This window comes from Siphateles boraxobius, unplaced genomic scaffold, assembly GCF_051911475.1.
Source record: "Siphateles boraxobius isolate OS27281-9 unplaced genomic scaffold, OSU_SipBor_1 1, whole genome shotgun sequence".
NCBI classification, from domain to species: Eukaryota; Metazoa; Chordata; class Actinopteri; order Cypriniformes; family Leuciscidae; genus Siphateles; species Siphateles boraxobius.
The window spans coordinates 32,135,430-32,152,846 of NW_027508699.1; the positions used below are offsets into that span (position 1 = coordinate 32,135,430).

The 17,417-nt window shown below is 40.0% G+C and overlaps 1 protein-coding gene across 1 annotated transcript in view; it reads right to left on the reverse strand.

The window, feature by feature from the left end:
• Positions 1-17,417, reverse strand: part of LOC143741137 (cadherin-12-like) — a 180,274-nt gene that overhangs the window by 19,827 nt on the left and 143,030 nt on the right. Inside the window, exons 8-10 of the mRNA XM_077233523.1 lie at positions 14,588-14,724; positions 8,850-8,971; positions 5,371-5,488 (exon numbers count right to left, since the gene is read on the reverse strand). Of these exons, the coding sequence (XP_077089638.1) occupies positions 5,371-5,488; positions 8,850-8,971; positions 14,588-14,724 (377 nt within the window). The remainder of the gene's footprint in view (positions 1-5,370; positions 5,489-8,849; positions 8,972-14,587; positions 14,725-17,417) is intronic.

Genomic DNA, 17,417 nt, shown 5'->3' on the forward strand with positions numbered 1-17,417 from the left:
TAAACAATGTAGCTGTTTGTGTTTTGTAAAATAAATGCAATGTAGTTGGTGTTTTAATGTTCAGAGAAATGACATGTTGTCAAAAGACTTTGCCAGCATCATGGCGGCTGTAAGTTGCTGGTTATGAACTCTGATCAGCCCTGACCTTGTCTCCGTGACTTTATGCTGACCACATTTTCTTGACGAATGGGCATTTTCAAGAAAATCTTGCATGTTACAGGTAGACCCTTTGCATCTCTTTTTTTCTGGACTGTCCTCAGCGGAATCTGTCACCTTGTCCCAGTAAATCACATCTTAAGTGTGCATTCATGCACAGTGAGGACAGCCACTCCATAAGGCCAAAAACAGGAAGTATGGCAGGCAAACGCAGCGTCTCGTCCCCTATCAGGGAACCAGGGTTACATACGTAACCTGAGACGTTCCCTTTCAAGGGAACTCGAGCTGCGTTTGAGACGCGGTGGGAACCCCATACCCACTACGCCATAGTGACAAATGCCCGTTCTGTGTGAAGTCCTGCACACACTAAGAAGCAAGCAACCTCGCCCCAGGAGAGGAGAGGTCAAGGTCATAAAACCTGACAAATGTATGCGGAGAGGACCATCCTGCCGCATTACACACGTCAAGAAGGGAAACTCCCGAAATTAAGGCCATAGGCCGCCATACTCCGAGTAGAATGGGCCTGCACAGCCATAGGTGAAGGCTGTCCGGCCGCTTCATAAGCCAATGAAATAGCCTCGACTATCCATTTACTAATAACCTGCTTAGATGCAGGGCATCCTCTCTTGAGTGATCCAAAACAGACAAATAGTTGCTCAGAATTACGCCACAGGGCAGCTCTGTGAACGTAAGCATCTAAAGCCCGGACTGGACATAACAGGTTAAGCTGTTCCTGGTAAGGGGTATTAAAGGGTGGAGGATAAAAGGCCTGCTGCACTATTTGGCCCCCAACATTCAGTGGGACCTTAGAAATATAACCCGGCCTGGGGTAGAGAAATGCCTTCACCATACCAGGTGCAATTCCAGACATGAAGGAGCAACCGACAGAGCATGTAAATCACCAATTCTCTTGATAGATGAGATAGCAAGGAGAAATAAAGTCTTTAGAGTGAGGAACTTTTCTGAAACCTCCTCGATGGGCTCGAAGGGAGCTAAACCCAGAACCTCGAGTACAATGGCCAAGTCCCAAGCCGGTGCTCTAGAGTGCAGTGCAGGTCTCAACCTCAATGTACCACGGAGAAAGCGAGTAATTAAAGGGTTTCTCCAGATAGAAGTACCCCCCAGAGGGGTGTGGTAGGCAGATATAGCCGCCACGTAAACCTTTAGGGTGGAAGGAGATAACCTGGCAGAGAAACGGTCTTGCAGAAAATCAAGAACTGAACCAACAGGGCAGTTAACAGGATCTAACTGACGTTCAACACACCACGTGGTGAACAGTTTCTATTTTAGCGCATACAGCCTTCTCGTGGAAGGAGCTCTGGATTGAAGAATGGTTTCTACAACATCGGTCGAAAGACCGGTTTCCCTGAGCCTGGCCCCCTCAGAGGCCAGGCCCACAGTTTCCACAACTCCGGCCGAGGGTGAAATATCGTGCCCCCGGCCTGGGACAGGAGGTCCACCCTGAGTGGGATCTCCAAGGGGGAGCCGTCCAGCAGAGACACGAAGTCCGAGAACCAAACTCGGGTCGGCCAAGAAGGGGCTACTAGTAGCAGACGAGCCCCTTCTCGGCGAACCCTCTCCAGAACCCCCGGAAGCATAAATATCGGGGGAAAGGCGTACAGGTGCAGCCTCGGCCACACCTACACCACCGCATCCAGACCGAGAGGAGCTGGGTGCATTAGAGAGAACCAGATGGGACAATGGGTTGAATCTGACGATGCGAAAAGGTCTACCTGAGCACGACCGAACTTTTCCCACAGGAGCTCCAACACTTCGGGGTGAAGTCTCCAATCCCCGGGCACTAGCCTTTGTCTCGACAGAATATCTGCTCCCACATTCTGACGCCCCGGAATATATAGCGCCTTGAGCGACAATAACTTCCCCTGGGCCCATAGGAGGATCGGATGGGCCAATTTGCAAAGATGACGTGACCTCAGACCCCCCTGATGGTTGATATAGGAGACCACCGAAGTGTTGTCTGTGCGGACCAACACATGATGGCCTCTCAGGTCTGGCAGGAAATATTTGAGTGCTCGAAATACCGCCATCAACTCCAAACGATTTATGTACCAGGAACTTTGATGGTCCTGCCAAAGACCTTGTGCCGAGCGGCCACTCATGACCGCCCCCCATCCCGTGAGGGAAGCTTCCGTCGAAAGCGTGATGCGTCGACAAGGAGCCCCCAACACTGGGCCCTGGGCGAGGAACCAAGGTTTATTCCACATGACCAAGGCACGAAGGCATAGCCGCGTGACCTTGATCTTGCGGAACGGATTTCCCCTCGTTGAAAACCCCTTGGTCCTGAGCCACCACTGCAGGGGTCTCATGTACAGAAGGCCAAAAGTAATAACGTTGGACGCAGCTGCCATGAGACCCAACAGTCTCTGAAACTGTTTCACAGTGAGTGACTGGCCTAGTTTCACATTCTTTGTGGCTGTGAGAATCGCAGAAATACGAGCAGGAGACAGGCGTGCCTGCATTGTGGTCGAATCCCAAATTACACCTAGAAAAGTGGTCCTCTGAGCAGGAAGGAGCACACTCTTTTTGGTGTGGAGCCGCAACCCCAAACTCTTTAAGTGGGACAGAACAGCATCTCGATGCTGAACTGCCACCTGCTCTGACTGAGCTAACATCAACCAATCGTCGATGTAATTTAATACGCATTTTGTAAAAGTGCGGGGAGATAAACCTAGGTCAAATGGAAGAACCCGATATTGGTATGCTTCACCCCGAAAGCGAACCTCATGAATCTCCTGTGATGAGGATGGCTAGATACATGGAAGTACGTGTCCTTCAAGTCTATTGTGACAAACCAGTCCTTGGACTGAATCTGTGATACAATCTGATTTAGTGTAAGCATTCTGAACTTGAGTTTCTGAACTCTGCTGTTTAACTGGCGCAGATCTAGAATAGGACGCAACCCTCCATCCTTCTTTGGAACAATGAAGTAACGGCTGTAAAACCCTGACTCTCTGCTGGGAGGAGAAACCCTTTCTATAGCTCCTTTTCGAAGAAGTGTCAGTACTTCTTGCTCCATAACCAAAGCCTGCTGTGAGTAACCCTGTTCAGTAACCCTTTTCTATTATGTGCAGGACCCATAGAGAAATATTTGGCAGAAGTTTCCACGCTGCCAGAAATTCCGATAAGGGAACCAGTCTCTCGACCGAACTGACCGTTCTACAACCCTCCTCAGAGGATTGCACGGGGACGCTGACACCTCGGCGCCCTGAAGCGGCGAACCGGAAGGGAACAACCGAAGTGGCAACGCTGGGACTCTCCTCGGAGAATCGCCCCCCGGAGGGTGCCAAGGAGGGACGGTTCCTCGGAATCGTTCCTCCCTGGAGGGGACCACCCTCAGAAGCCTGATAGCCTTGGCGTCAGGACTTCTTCTTAGACCAAGCTCTCTTAGTGATGACAGTCCTTAGATCCTGTCTACTTCTAACAGGCTTGGACTGCGCCCGCCACTCAGGAACCCCAGATTGAGGAGGAGCCCGAGCGGCGACGCTCTGTTTTTGCTGACTTCTATATGTGGAGCTCATAGACGGACGAGACTGCTCAGGCTTTATGTTGCGAGCAGCCTCGGGGACACTGGACCGGCGAGGAAGAAACCTCTGAAACGCAGCCGCTTGTTTTTTGTTTTCCTGAAACCTATCGACAACACAATTTATAGCGTCGCCGAACAGACTTGTTGGTGAAAGCGGTGCGTCCAGAAGAACAGATCTATCTTTATCCTTAATCTCTGATAGAGTTAACCATAAATTACGTTCCGTGGCCACCAGGGCTGCCATAGAACGGCCCACAGATTTGGCCGTCTCCTTGGTGGCCCGGAGAGATAAATCTGTCGTGCGACGCAATTCTCGAATTGCATCAGCACTAACTTCCTCACAATCGTCCATGTCCCTCAGCAGGTCAGCCTGGTATGCTTGGAGAATCGACATAGTGTGCAAGCATGCCGCAGCCTGACCTGCTGCCGAATACGCTTTACCCACCAACAAAGATGTATTTTTTAAAGGTCTGGTGGGTAACGTCGGGGCTTTCAGAGAAGAAGATCACTCGGGGGAAAGATAGCTCGCTAGCGTGTCTTCAGCACGAGGCATAGTCAAATAACCATAGTGATCAATCCCTTGAAATTTACTATAATTACTAGTCTGCGAATTATGCACTCTGAAAGACGCCGGTTTAATCCACGATCTCGACACCTCTGTGTGGAGATCGGGAAAAAACGGGAGTTCCCGACGAGGAGGTCATGATCTAGATGGTAGATACCGTTCATCTAAAAGACTCTTTCTAGATTCAACATCAACATCATCGGCTGGCCACTCAATATTTAATTTAGTAACAGCACGAGATAAAACCTCCAAAAGCTCCTCATCATCAGGGGTATGAGCTGGCGAACACTCAATATCCCCCATATCAACGACATCCAGATCCTCAGAACTGGATAGCCGTAATATTGGTGCCTCAGCCTGGGAAGGAGAAGCCGCAGAGCGGGCTCCTTCCTGGGCAAAGACACCGGATCCAGCAGGTAAGGGCTGAGAAAGGGCGGGGCCCGTCTCTAACCCTGCTACTAGATCCATCTGCGAACCCCAAGATGAAAGCCGACGCTGTGCCTCGGCAGTAGCGGGACCCGCACCTCGGGGAGCGCGAACCGAACTGTCCTCCTCACAGAATGCCCGGCGAGAGCGGAGAGTTTTCATAGACAAACTCATGCAATGCTCACAGTCAGCCCCCTCGAGGACTGACTGGGCATGCTCCACTCCCAAACAAGCAGTACACATACGATGTGTGTCCCCACCCGTGATATAACGAGGGCAGGGAACAACACAACACTTATAACTATATATATATATATATATATATATATATATATATATATATATAAAATACTGAAAATAAAAATTGAATGACACAAGCTTGAACTTAAATAATAAAGCAATCCAAATGGACAATAACAGATGCTAAAATTAAATAAAAAGTACTTTTATTCATTTGTTTGGTGATTTAATAATTAATTGTATTATTATTCATTATTTTATTAACAATTTAATTATTTATTTAATCATTTATATAAATAACGTAACACTTATTTATTGATATCATTTTGAGTAATTTGACCCTCCATACACTTGTGTATGAAATTATACAAATCTATATATTTTTTTTTTTCTCTCTTCCAAACAGATCACTTGACTAGGAAATAACAGACAGACTCACTCCCAAAGTCTCTGATGGTAAAGTTTTTGGTCTTCACTCCCTCTTGAGGGGATTTGAAGGAAAATCTTTGTCCGGCTTGAGGGAGATCCTGGTCAGTTGCACCGACGACCTGAACCACCTGTGGCACAAAGTTTATTGAAAGATTATTGATCAGGGATTAAGAATTGATCATAAACGGTCTCTGATGGCACATTGTATCACTGCTGGACACCCAGAATGTGGCATAAATGTAAAAGTGGCATAAATGTGGCATTTAATGTTTTTCATTAAATGATTTAAATGTGTCCTTTATTTATTTTTTATTTTTTTTAATTTGTGTGCCCTCATAATCTTTAATCAAATGAGCCTCTTTCCTCTTTTAGCAACATCTCTTCTCTGATGGCGTGAGGGCGGGACAATGTGTCACTCAAATGAGATCCACCAATAGCAGCAAACCACAATCATCCAACAACCAATCAATTCCCCATGGACAAAATCAAGCCCTGCCCTACATTATTCTCATTCGATAGACCGTTTCACTCATATTTCACAATATGGAATATATTTCACAATGTTTTATGGTGAACATTAATGTTCATTATTTTTTCTATCGCAAAACCGTTAACTCACATCTTTAATTTGTCATTCCCTACTGGTCAATTTCCAACAAAAATGAAAATAGCAAAAGTCTTACCTCTGTACAAAACTGGAGATAAACACCACTTCTGAAATTACAGGCCTGTCTCTTTACTGCCACAATTTTCGAAAATTTTAGAAAAACTCTTCAATGACAGATTGGATAATTTTATAGATAAACACAAACTGCTTACTGACAGCCAGTTTGGATTCAGATAGATAGGTCAACATCTCTAGCTTTAACCGAACTCATTGAAGAAATTACAAATACCATTGACCAAAAAAAAATTGGAGTTGGGGTATTCATTGATTTAAAAAAAGCGTTTGATACAATTAATCATGAAATACTAATCAGTAAATTGGAACGACTCGGGATCAGGGGGATAGTGTTGAATTGGTTAAGCAGTTATTTAAAAGACAGGAAACAATTTGTGAAGATGGGTGAATACACATCTGATTGTTTGGAGATTGCGTGTGGGGTCCCCCAGTGGTCAGTGTTGGGACCTAAATTATTCATTCTCTACATTAACGATATATGTAAAGTATCTGAATTTCTCAAATTTGTATTATTTGCTGATGATACAAACATCCTTAGTTCTGGTCAGAATTTACAGCAACTCCTGGACTTAATCACTTCAGAATTCAGAAAAATTAAACAGTGGTTTGATATAAATAAATTATCATTAAATTTGAATAAAACTAAATGCATGACATTTGCCAATTGTAAATTTAGTAATCAAGTTCAGCTACAGATCGATGGTGTTAACATAGAAAGAGTATATGAAATAACATTTCTTGGAGTGATTATAGACGACAAGATTTGCTGGAAATCTCACATAAAACACATTCAAAAAAAATTCTCAAGAAGTATTTCCGTCCTGGCTAAAGCTAAGTACATTCTGGATTACAGATCACTTCACATTTTGTATTGTTCATTGGTGTTACCGTATTTAAATTACTGTGTAGAGGTTTGGGGCAACACATATCAACATTCATTGCAATCGTTATTTATACTTCAAAAAAGAGCAATGAGAATAATTCATAACTCTGGATATTTGGATCATACCAACTCTTTATTTTTACAGTCAAAAGCATTAAAATTATTTGATTTAGTTGAATTTCAAACAGCGGTCATTATGTTCAAGGCTAGAAACAATTTATTGACTGGCAATATACTGAAAAGGTTTTTTGAAAGAGAGGGAGGTTACAACTTAAGGGGAAAGTCGAATTTTAAAACTCCCACTTTTCGAACTACTAGGAAAAGTTTCTGTTTATCTGTTAGTGGTGTTAAATTATGGAACAAACTAAATAATGAATTAAATTAATGTCCAAACTTATTCCATTTTAAAAAGATATTCAAAGAAACTATATTCCAGAGGTATAGAGAAATTCAGTGCTAATAATAAACTGTGCTAGGCCTATATTGAATCATTTGTAGTATGTATAAATATTGTCGTGTTTGTGTATTATTATGTGATTAGAACTTTTTGAATATATTGTTTCATTGATTATAGATTTATTATCTCCGCAGATTTATTATTTTGTAGTTATCCCGTTAAACATGGTTGTAATGGTATGGGGTTCAGGAGTATATAAGTTTGAAAGTATGGAGTTTTTACTTTGATGTTCATTTGTTTTGTTTTTCTATTATTAGTTTCTTTGATTGATCTTAATTTTTTTATTTACATGTTCAAATAAATAAATAAATAATGATTCATGAAGGTTATTAGTGAACACAGGCAAATAAACTATTAGGCAATTATATTAAACTTTATTAAATATACATCATTAAAATTGAAATTAATATCTCCAGGTATTTATGGACAAACTATAGTCATAAATAAACATTATCTAAAACCAGGGGGGTATTTTAAAAGACAGAGAGTGTAGAAAACACATTTTCCATAATTAATGGAGATATATATACAGCCACATAATATACTTTATAAGAAAAACAACCCAATTTGCAGTGCTTTATGTATATGAAGCAATTAAACTCACAATATTAAATGAAGCATAATTTAAAAACTAGTCACAAGTGGATGAATGTACGCATCAGCCGGAAACTTGTGCTCAATAATAATGTTTAAAACACGGCTCCTGTGGTTTTTCTTCTCGATTCTGCATCTAAAACCAATTAGTCTGCTTTCACATCCAGTGATCATGATACAATGTGCACTAACATCGCAAGCAGATCGATCTTCTGTGGCTAGCAGACATCCGTACCGCCCACCCTCCCGCTGGCATCACCTGTTGTAGAGCTGTCACAGGCACCACAGGTGCATGCTGGGTAGGACGATTAGCACAGTTCTAATGCATCACTTACCCACCAGGCTCTTCCTGTCCTATGTATCAATCACAGTTCTGGCCAGAAGCATCATACTTATTCAAAGTAAGAAAAGGAGAATTTTTAATGGAACAAGTGTTTTTCTTTTTCTTTTTTTTACCCCTCCTGGCATCAAGTGAGGCAGGAATGTGACAATAAAATAAATAGCTGGTTTTTAGAAAGGTTTTCCAGTTTAATCTGAGGTTCAGTGGTTATAGGGGGTAAGATACAGTAGATTAGGAAATACATGGACACACACACACACACACACACACACACACACACACACACACACACACACACACACACACACACACACACACACACACTCACACTCACGCTCACACTCAGACACAGACACACACACACACACACTGTACCTGGCTAGAACTGGGAATATAATGCACTTTCTGGAATTAATGACAGTGTCAGAGTCTGGAGTCTGTCATACATCATCTTAAATGGCTCATTAGACCAGAATTGGTTTTCGACATGCAAACATACACACATGCATACACAACCATTTATATGCACTCACCTGCCCGACTTTGGCACTCTCACACACGAAGGTCTCATAAGGCATGGCCAGCTCTGGTGGAAACTCATTAATGTCCAGCACATGAACTGTGACGGCCACTCTACTGGTCAGCACTGGGTTATCTACACACACAACACACGTAAGATATTATGACAAACACAACCCTGTGAACTCTGCTTTACTCATTACATGCATTCCAATGCACAGGTTTACAGTTGTTCTTCAATAAGGAGAACTTTTCTGTTCCTTGATGATTTCAAAGATTTTTAAAATTCCCAAAATAAAAATTCCAATATCTACACCATGATACATTTATATTAGCTTTATTTGACAAAATAAGCTTTGAATGGTGAACATTTGGGTACAATTCTTCAGTAAGATATTTTTAAAGCAAAGTAATACTTTTAATTCAGCAATGATATGTTAAAATCATCAAAAGTGACAGTAAATATCTATTTTTTAATGCCACAAAAGATTTTTATTTAAACAAAAAATATGTTCTTTTACACATTTGATTCATCCAATAATCCTAAAACCATAATTTATTTTCATTGATAATAATAAAAAAATGTTTTTTGAGCAGCAAATCATAATATTGGAATGATTTCTGAAGGATTATGTGACACTGACTGGAGTAATGATGCTGGAAATTCAGCTTTGCATCACATGAATAAATTACATTTTAAAATATATTTACATTTATTCTTTTAGCTGATGCTTTTATCCAAAGCGACTTAAAATTGCTATATTTCAGAGGTTGCACGCCAGAGCAAAACGGGGGTTAAGTGTCTTGCTTAGGGGCACATTGGTGTCTCACAGTGGATTCGAACCCGGGTCTCTCACACCAAAGCCATGTGCATCTTATCCACTGCGCCATATATTCATCCACTGCCATCATATATTCAAGAGTTAATTTAAATTGTAGTAATATTTAACAACATTACTGTTTTATTGTGTTTTTGATCAAATGAATGCAGAAGAGTTCTTCGAAAAACATAAAGAAAATTGAACCAACCTCTAACTTTTGACCGGTAGTACAGTTTGAAGAAGTTACTTAAAAAAAAAAAAATTCAAGTACCCAAACAGAGTATTTAAAACAGAATCACCAATATACATTCTATAACCGCAGGCATGATGGATTCAGAACCGCTTTGTATTTGGATTAGATCACATTAATAACTCCAAACTTCCTTCACTAAAATCATACATTAGACGGCATATCACATGAGCTTTCTATTGAGGAACCAAAAGGTCTAAAAATATAATTTACAGGCATACAAAAGAGTGGTACACTGTACTAATGATTTGAACATTATGTTCTAAACCATACTACTATACTGCCACCATGTGGTTTTACCTCTATAATTTAAAGGGCTTTTAAATATTAATCCTTAAACGTCTATTCTATTCTATACATTAAACTACACAAAAATATGTCTTTCTTCATTTTTGAACGGAATAGCATGGTTAATAAAATAACACAGTAGATAATCCAAGAACTTTTTTAGCTGACACACAAGGTCATTGGTGTCCTCTCTGGCTCAGCTGTTGATGTCCCAACACGTCTTGCAGATATTGTTTGAGCGGGCAGTGTGTGGAGGTGAACATCAATGCTGAATAAACTTTTATAGATCAGATCCGTGAGATGGGCTCAGCGTGTCTGAGGAGAAGGTGAGAAGGCTTAGAACGAGGGATCTGAACTCATCCCTCCCAGGGGTCCCGTATAAAGCCAAGACCTGTGGGCGACCTTGGTGAAGATGAGCAATCTTCCTGGAGAGAAAGAGAGTGTGGGAGTGTGTGTGTGTGTGTGTGTGTGTGAGTGTGTGTCTGTGTGTGTGTGTGTGTGTGTCTGTGTCTGTGTCTGTGTGTGTGTGTGTGTGTGTGTGTGTCTGTGTGTGTGTGTGTGTGTGTGTGTGTGTGTGTGTGTGTGTGTGTGTGTGTGTGTGTGTGTGTGTGTGTGTGTGTGTGTGCACGCAACGGTTTGTTACTTCAGCTTCAGGGACTCCAGGGCGTCTGATGTCCAGAAAAAAATAAAAATAAATAAAAATACTACTGTTGCTTGCTACAATTTATCTGAGATCTGACACATCATAATTCTCCTGGCCTTGTGCTTCTGCCCCAAATGTCCTGCAGAAAATTACTTGTTGTGTAGCCAATACTGGAGTTTTGAAAAAGATTAAAAACAAAAACAGAAGAAAAGTTTTGGCTAACTAAATGTTAAATGCTAAATTTGAACCCACGTAGTATTTAATACTCTGGAAAATGTACAACTATATTCTATAGGCTTTACGCTGAACAAACAGGTCTTCATCGTATCTGCTTGTCAGACAAAATGTTAGAAGTATGAACTAACAAAAAATATTTAGATATCTCAATATGCGATGGGCATTGGTTATGCTTATCTTTTAGGCAGCTCTATATTTAATGAAGAACATCCAAAAAACATGAACCGGAAGCGATACATAGAATACGGACCTTTGTTTGCTCATAACCCATATTGAAGTGAACAAATGTGATTGACAAATCCCCTCAAAATTCATAAGATATCTATGATTATATTTATATTTCATGATTGAATAAGTAATGCATAAGGAGGTTATAATGAACATATATAAAATAATATTCCCTAATGATGTTGTTAATGTCACTTTTTTCAACCAATTTTCATAGAAAATATCCTAGTAAGGACGGATTTAACCACTAGATGGAGATGTTGTATAAGAGTGAAATCACCAGAGTTTTAGACAGAGTAACAAACAGTAAATGTGCCTTTATGAGTCTTTGTGATGTTTTTGTCGTTCGCTTGGCAGGTTTTGAATACAGTTTGTGTACATTAGTTTGTATATGAGAAAAACACTTTCCTTTTCATTAACTTGATGGTGGCCCCGTTTAAACTGGTATTGATGTAAACAGGGCAAAATAATTATGTCAGCTGAAACATATTTTTTTCTAACTGTAGTGTAAAAAAAAAGCTGTTTTCTTCAGCCCGCTGACTATTCATAAAAGGGATTATGTAAATCAAGGGTATCTGTGTGTTCTAATGGAAACTAAGGGCAGAAGTTTTCATCATGTGCAACAAGCGTGAAATGTTTGGAAACTGCGTGCTGACTCGTGCTTTCCTCAGCATTTTCATATTTAGTACAATATGATTCAGAGACGCCATAACATCTGGAATTGCACCTGGTGTGACATTAACACTCCTAAAAAGCTCAGGAGAGAGGCAGAAAAACAAGAATCTGCAATTTATGCTAGACTAGCTTGTGATGGTGTTAAACAGGTGTTCTGCGCATCTCGTAATCACTGGTTCTGAGAGATATAAAAGCAGTCACGCATGTTTTACAAGACTCTGTATATTGCTAGTGAGGGTATTGCACATCACACGCTGGTGAAATTAGCATTTATAAGATGTAAGACCGCAAAAAATGGCTGGTTAAATACTTTTTGTGTTCATATAAATTGACAGCTCCAAATGGCCATTTATATATATATATATATATATATATATATATATATATATATATATATATATACTGTATACACACACACACATGTAGATATACATTGCACTTATATACATACATTTTATTTAATATAATATAATCTGGAATTTAATTTTTTTAATCAATAAATACAATATATTTTCAAACAACAATGTAAATATAATATAAATGTGTTATTCAAAAAGTCAAAAATAGTAAAGATGGCTTAGTTTATCAAGAATTGAATATTATTTTTTTCTAATATTCAGAAAGGCACGAGTTATGAATGAAAGACCATGTGCTCTGTGATTTCTCTTAATCTGAATGAAGGAACATAATGTACAATTTTCTACAATACACTGATAGTGAAGACAAAAACTGGATAAAAACTGAGCTTCTAACGCATGGTGGACAATTCCCACTGCAGTAGAGGAGTGAAGTGTAACAGCTCTGACTTCTGCTAAGTCTCTCCCAAATTAGCTTTAGAAATCACAATTAGCATATCACCAGTGCAACCTTAAGAGACAGTGAGTAATAACCGTTACCATGGCGATAAAGGCTCAACTTTTAATGACCTCTCATCTACATTCCGTCTTAATGAATCCAAGTCGCCGCGTTTGTAATTTTGATTGAGCACCACATAGCCTCCAAGATAATGGCTTTGGTGACTTCTCAGCGGATTTGATGACTTGATGACGATGGATTCCCTTATTTACGGGGTGACACAATCCACAGATCTTTTCCAACACAAACACAATTACAGCAATGACAAGTTTGACGTTGGTGCGTGATCGCCTTTCAAATGGCTTCCTAAAATAGTCAATGCGAAATGTAGTTTGCAACCCCTTTTGCTTCCATAATCTGAAGGCCTTTCCAAATGAAATAGCATATTCAACCAGAAAGATCAAAATTGTAGGCCAGGACTTAGAAAATTGATCGGCTTATGAAAAGTGGGTGTTATTTAGCACAACTGAGGTGGCTGGAGGGGAGGGCTGACATTTTAAAATGTGTACTTAGTTACCCAAGAAAGTACTGGTATTATAAGGTAACTACATGGTTTAAGATTAGGTTTAGGGATAGGTTCAGGGTTAGTACCTAGTTATTACCCAGTTATTGCAATTTCTATAATAAGTACATAGTATGTACACGTGGAAAAGGACTGTAAAATAAAGTGCTACAGTAAAATGAATTTGTGATGTCATCCAAAAAGGAAAGTCATTTAAGGGGTGTAGAATGTTAAATAATAAATAAATAAATAAATATATAAATAAATAAATACATAAATACATAAATAAATAAATAAGTGTGTGTGTGCGTGCGTACGTACGTGCGTGCGTGCGTGCGTGCGTACGTGCGTACGTACAAACATACATACATACATACATAAATAAATAGAAGAGTAAAATAAATAAAAAAGGAGTTTTCATTTTGTTATAAAATATTTCAAATAAATGCTGCTCTTTTTAAGTTTCTATTCATTAGAATCCTGAAAAAAGTATCACTCTTTTCACCAAAAAAATAAAAATAAATAAAGGTAGCAGTATTTTCAACATTGATAATGTCTCTTGAACAGCAAACCAGCATATTATAAAGATTTCTTAGGATCATGTGACACTGACTGGAGTAATGATGTTGAAAATTCAGCTTTGTATCACAGGAATAAATTACATTTTAAAATATATTAAAATTGAAAACTGTTATTTTGCAGTTGCAGTTGCAGAAACTGCAAAATTGCAGTTTTTACTATATTTTCGATAAAATAAATGCACCCTTGGTGAGCATAAAATAAAACGTGTTTAAACAATCTTGCAGATGCTGCAGATATAACATGCACCAATGAATTGTGAACAGTAAGACCAGTGACATGAAAATATAAACTGTCAATTTTGGTTTCAAACTGGCTTTGAAACACCTTATCATTAATGTTTTATCATTGTTGTTCATGAAGACATAATGTGAGACCAAGTTTGCTATAAATGACCCCACTGATTTCAAGGAACAATTAATTCACCAGCAGTTTAAGAACTTGGGAATACATCAATTGTTAAATTCAGGAGGTCAAGGAGAAAAGAAAGACACTGATAATGATACATATTCCAGGAGAGTCGTCATATTTTATGAATGCTCGTAAAAAGCAGACTTAATGGAATTCGCTGCTGACTGCGCAGTGATGGGCCACCGTAAATCTGTTAGATAAAATCCCTGCATTTAAGACAATTGGACTTTTATGAATCACTTCTGAGGTTCAGCCATACTTACTAACTTTAGTGGCCACAACTGAAATGTTGTGCTGCGCCATACTCTCCCTGTCCAAGAGCTCATTGGTCGAGATGGTTCCTCTGACGGGATCGATGTCAAAGAAGCTGTCCAGGTCGCTCTTCCAGTCAATGGAATACCTGAGGAACAAAGAACAGATTTAGTTCATACAGTACATTTGAGCGGCATATTCACCCTTTCTAGGCTAGGCACTACTGTAGGCGATGTTCAAGAGTATATATTACCATTTTGTCCTTCTTTTCTGATCCTCGCAATTTTGCACAGTGCTCATTATGTTTGATTTAGTCCTGCGGCAAGAAGGTATGAAAATATTGTGCACTCTAGCGAAGCGCTATGTGTGGGTCCTGTTTTGAGCAGCTGTGATGTCGGTGTAATAGCCTAGCAACCTTGTTAACACACCCCGTAACCATTCTCAGGGGGGGGTTTACATGTGTCTCGGTGAGACTTTGCACCCCAGTATATGCATGAGAAAGTTGGGTTTGGGGTGACCTCGTTCACATGTACTTGACGGTTTGGACTCATTCTCTCACAAACACTTTTTAAACCTGAACTTCTAGGTGTATTAATGCAGGCTGGTATTTTCAACACTGCTTGTTTATTTATTTGTGGCTTGACCTAGAATTGAGCAAAGGGAAATTAAGGTGAGGTGGGATGCTACGGGGTTTATAGTTTCCACATTTTAGCTGCTGCCTTGTTAAATTTACTCAAAAGGTGGTCAACAAAAAGAAAAAGAAAAACATCAGAGGATTTTTGTGCATTTGCATTGGATTCTCATCAAAACCTTTGATGTTCTGATTCACAACCGTTAGGAGGCCTGATTCTCCATAATAATCATCATACATACCACACAGAGACTGCAGCAGTGGGAATGTAATGCATATAAATGATTCATTCTAAATCTGTGTGTCACGATCACCAGTTTGAGTGCCCGGAATGACTATCAGAGGGCACTCCAACCCGGACAATCACCACACATCCAAAGACTCCATTCCCCATAATCCTTTGCCCAGACTAATCAGCCATGATCACATCCACCTGTATGCCATTACCTTGTTTAGCTCACCCATATAAACCCGGTTTTCACATTCATTCCCTGCGAATAATTGTTTAGTGTTTGTACTGCAATTCCGAGCATTCTCTCTGTTGACCTTTGCCTGTTTCTTGGATTCCCCTTTTTGCCTGTTTCTTGGATTCCCCTTTTTGCCTGTGTTTGTTTGTATGGACTGCCTTCCTGTGTTAGACCTTGGCCGAGTCCCAATTCGCCTACTTATACTACGACCTAAAAGAATGTACTCTTTTTGTGAAGAAAAAGTACATAATTTTGAGTGTGTAGCAAAAGAGTAGGCAAACTTTGGGACATACTATCACGTCACCGTTAACGGACAGCTCTGTTGCGTGTTCCTGTCACCGTAAAGTGCCCTGTCAATCATATTGTCGCAGTTAAAACCCTCCATTCAATCTAATTTTATTTCCTACCGTTTCGGAGAGCACGTTCATCTGCAGTCGTGGGACTTCATGCGGAGACTCTCCTCATGTGTTTGCAATTTGAATATAATGACGCATTTAAAAGGTAAAGGCTAAACGTATATTTACAAAGTTCACAATGCTGCTGCAGATGCAATATAATGTAGACAACGTTGAATAAATACCTTTTAGTCAGGTTAGATACTGATAATTAATCACTCAAACCCCTTTATCTAAATCTCTCTACATAATCGGGGGACTCTCGCGTCCTCCATGTCTGTAGTTTTTTAACAATTTTCACTCGTGTTTGTAGTTCTAACCGAATCCTCGTCCAACCGCAATGGGTTGTGGGCAATATTAGCCATTAGAGTGTGCATCGATCTGCACTTCGTATTCTGACCGGAAATAGTAGACCATCCGGGTATCTTTGGAACACTCATTTCAACATACTACGATTTGGGAGGTACTAATTCTATTTTCGAATACTATTTAGGATGGATAGTATGCGAATTGGGACTGGGCCCTTGACTGTACTTTGTATTACATTTTTGGATTACCCTTTCAAAATAAACTGCATTTGGATCTTCAACCTTTTTGTCTCGGAGCAGTATGTGACACTGTGTTAATATAGCACATTTCAAAACAGGAAATATTTGGGAAAAGAAAAGATTGCTCGAAACCCTCAGGCCATGTTTCCACGTAGTATTAAGATGCAGTTTGGTCGATCGGATTACAAGTAGACGAAGGAGACACATTCCCGTTTACATCTCTTGTCCACTTCTGTCCTGATTTCTTCGAGGGGTGGGTCTATGGGTGGGTAAATGTAGATCTAAAGGACAAAATAAGCTCGAGTAATTTACATATGAACACACGGGGAGCATCAGCTTTCGTTTCTGCTTTTACAGACGCAAGACCACGCTGAATGCAGTGAGTGCATGTTAGAAATGGTGAGAGAACATTGTGCTTTGTATTTTTTTTCATCTTCAAACCAAACTTCAGCCGGTCTTCAGCCGACAGTTTAAATCCCGTCTGTAGGCGGAGAGTTGGCTGTCTTTTGTGGCTGTTCGAACGCATTCGACCACATGAGTGTGTACTCTACAAAAGCAATCTGATCAAATGCGTTTTCAACAACCTCTGGAAGCGGTCGAAAGTGGACAAGATCAAAACGTTTTAGACCCCGTTTACACCTGTATTTAGCGTCTTAATACCAAGTGTAAACAGGACTTATAGATGAATATGGCATCATGTGTGGGAGAGAAGAAAGACTGATATGTTCTGGTATTGGTCCTCATAAGCTGCGTTCGAAAACCAAATGTTTAATGTGAAGATCAAACAAGATTAAGAGGCA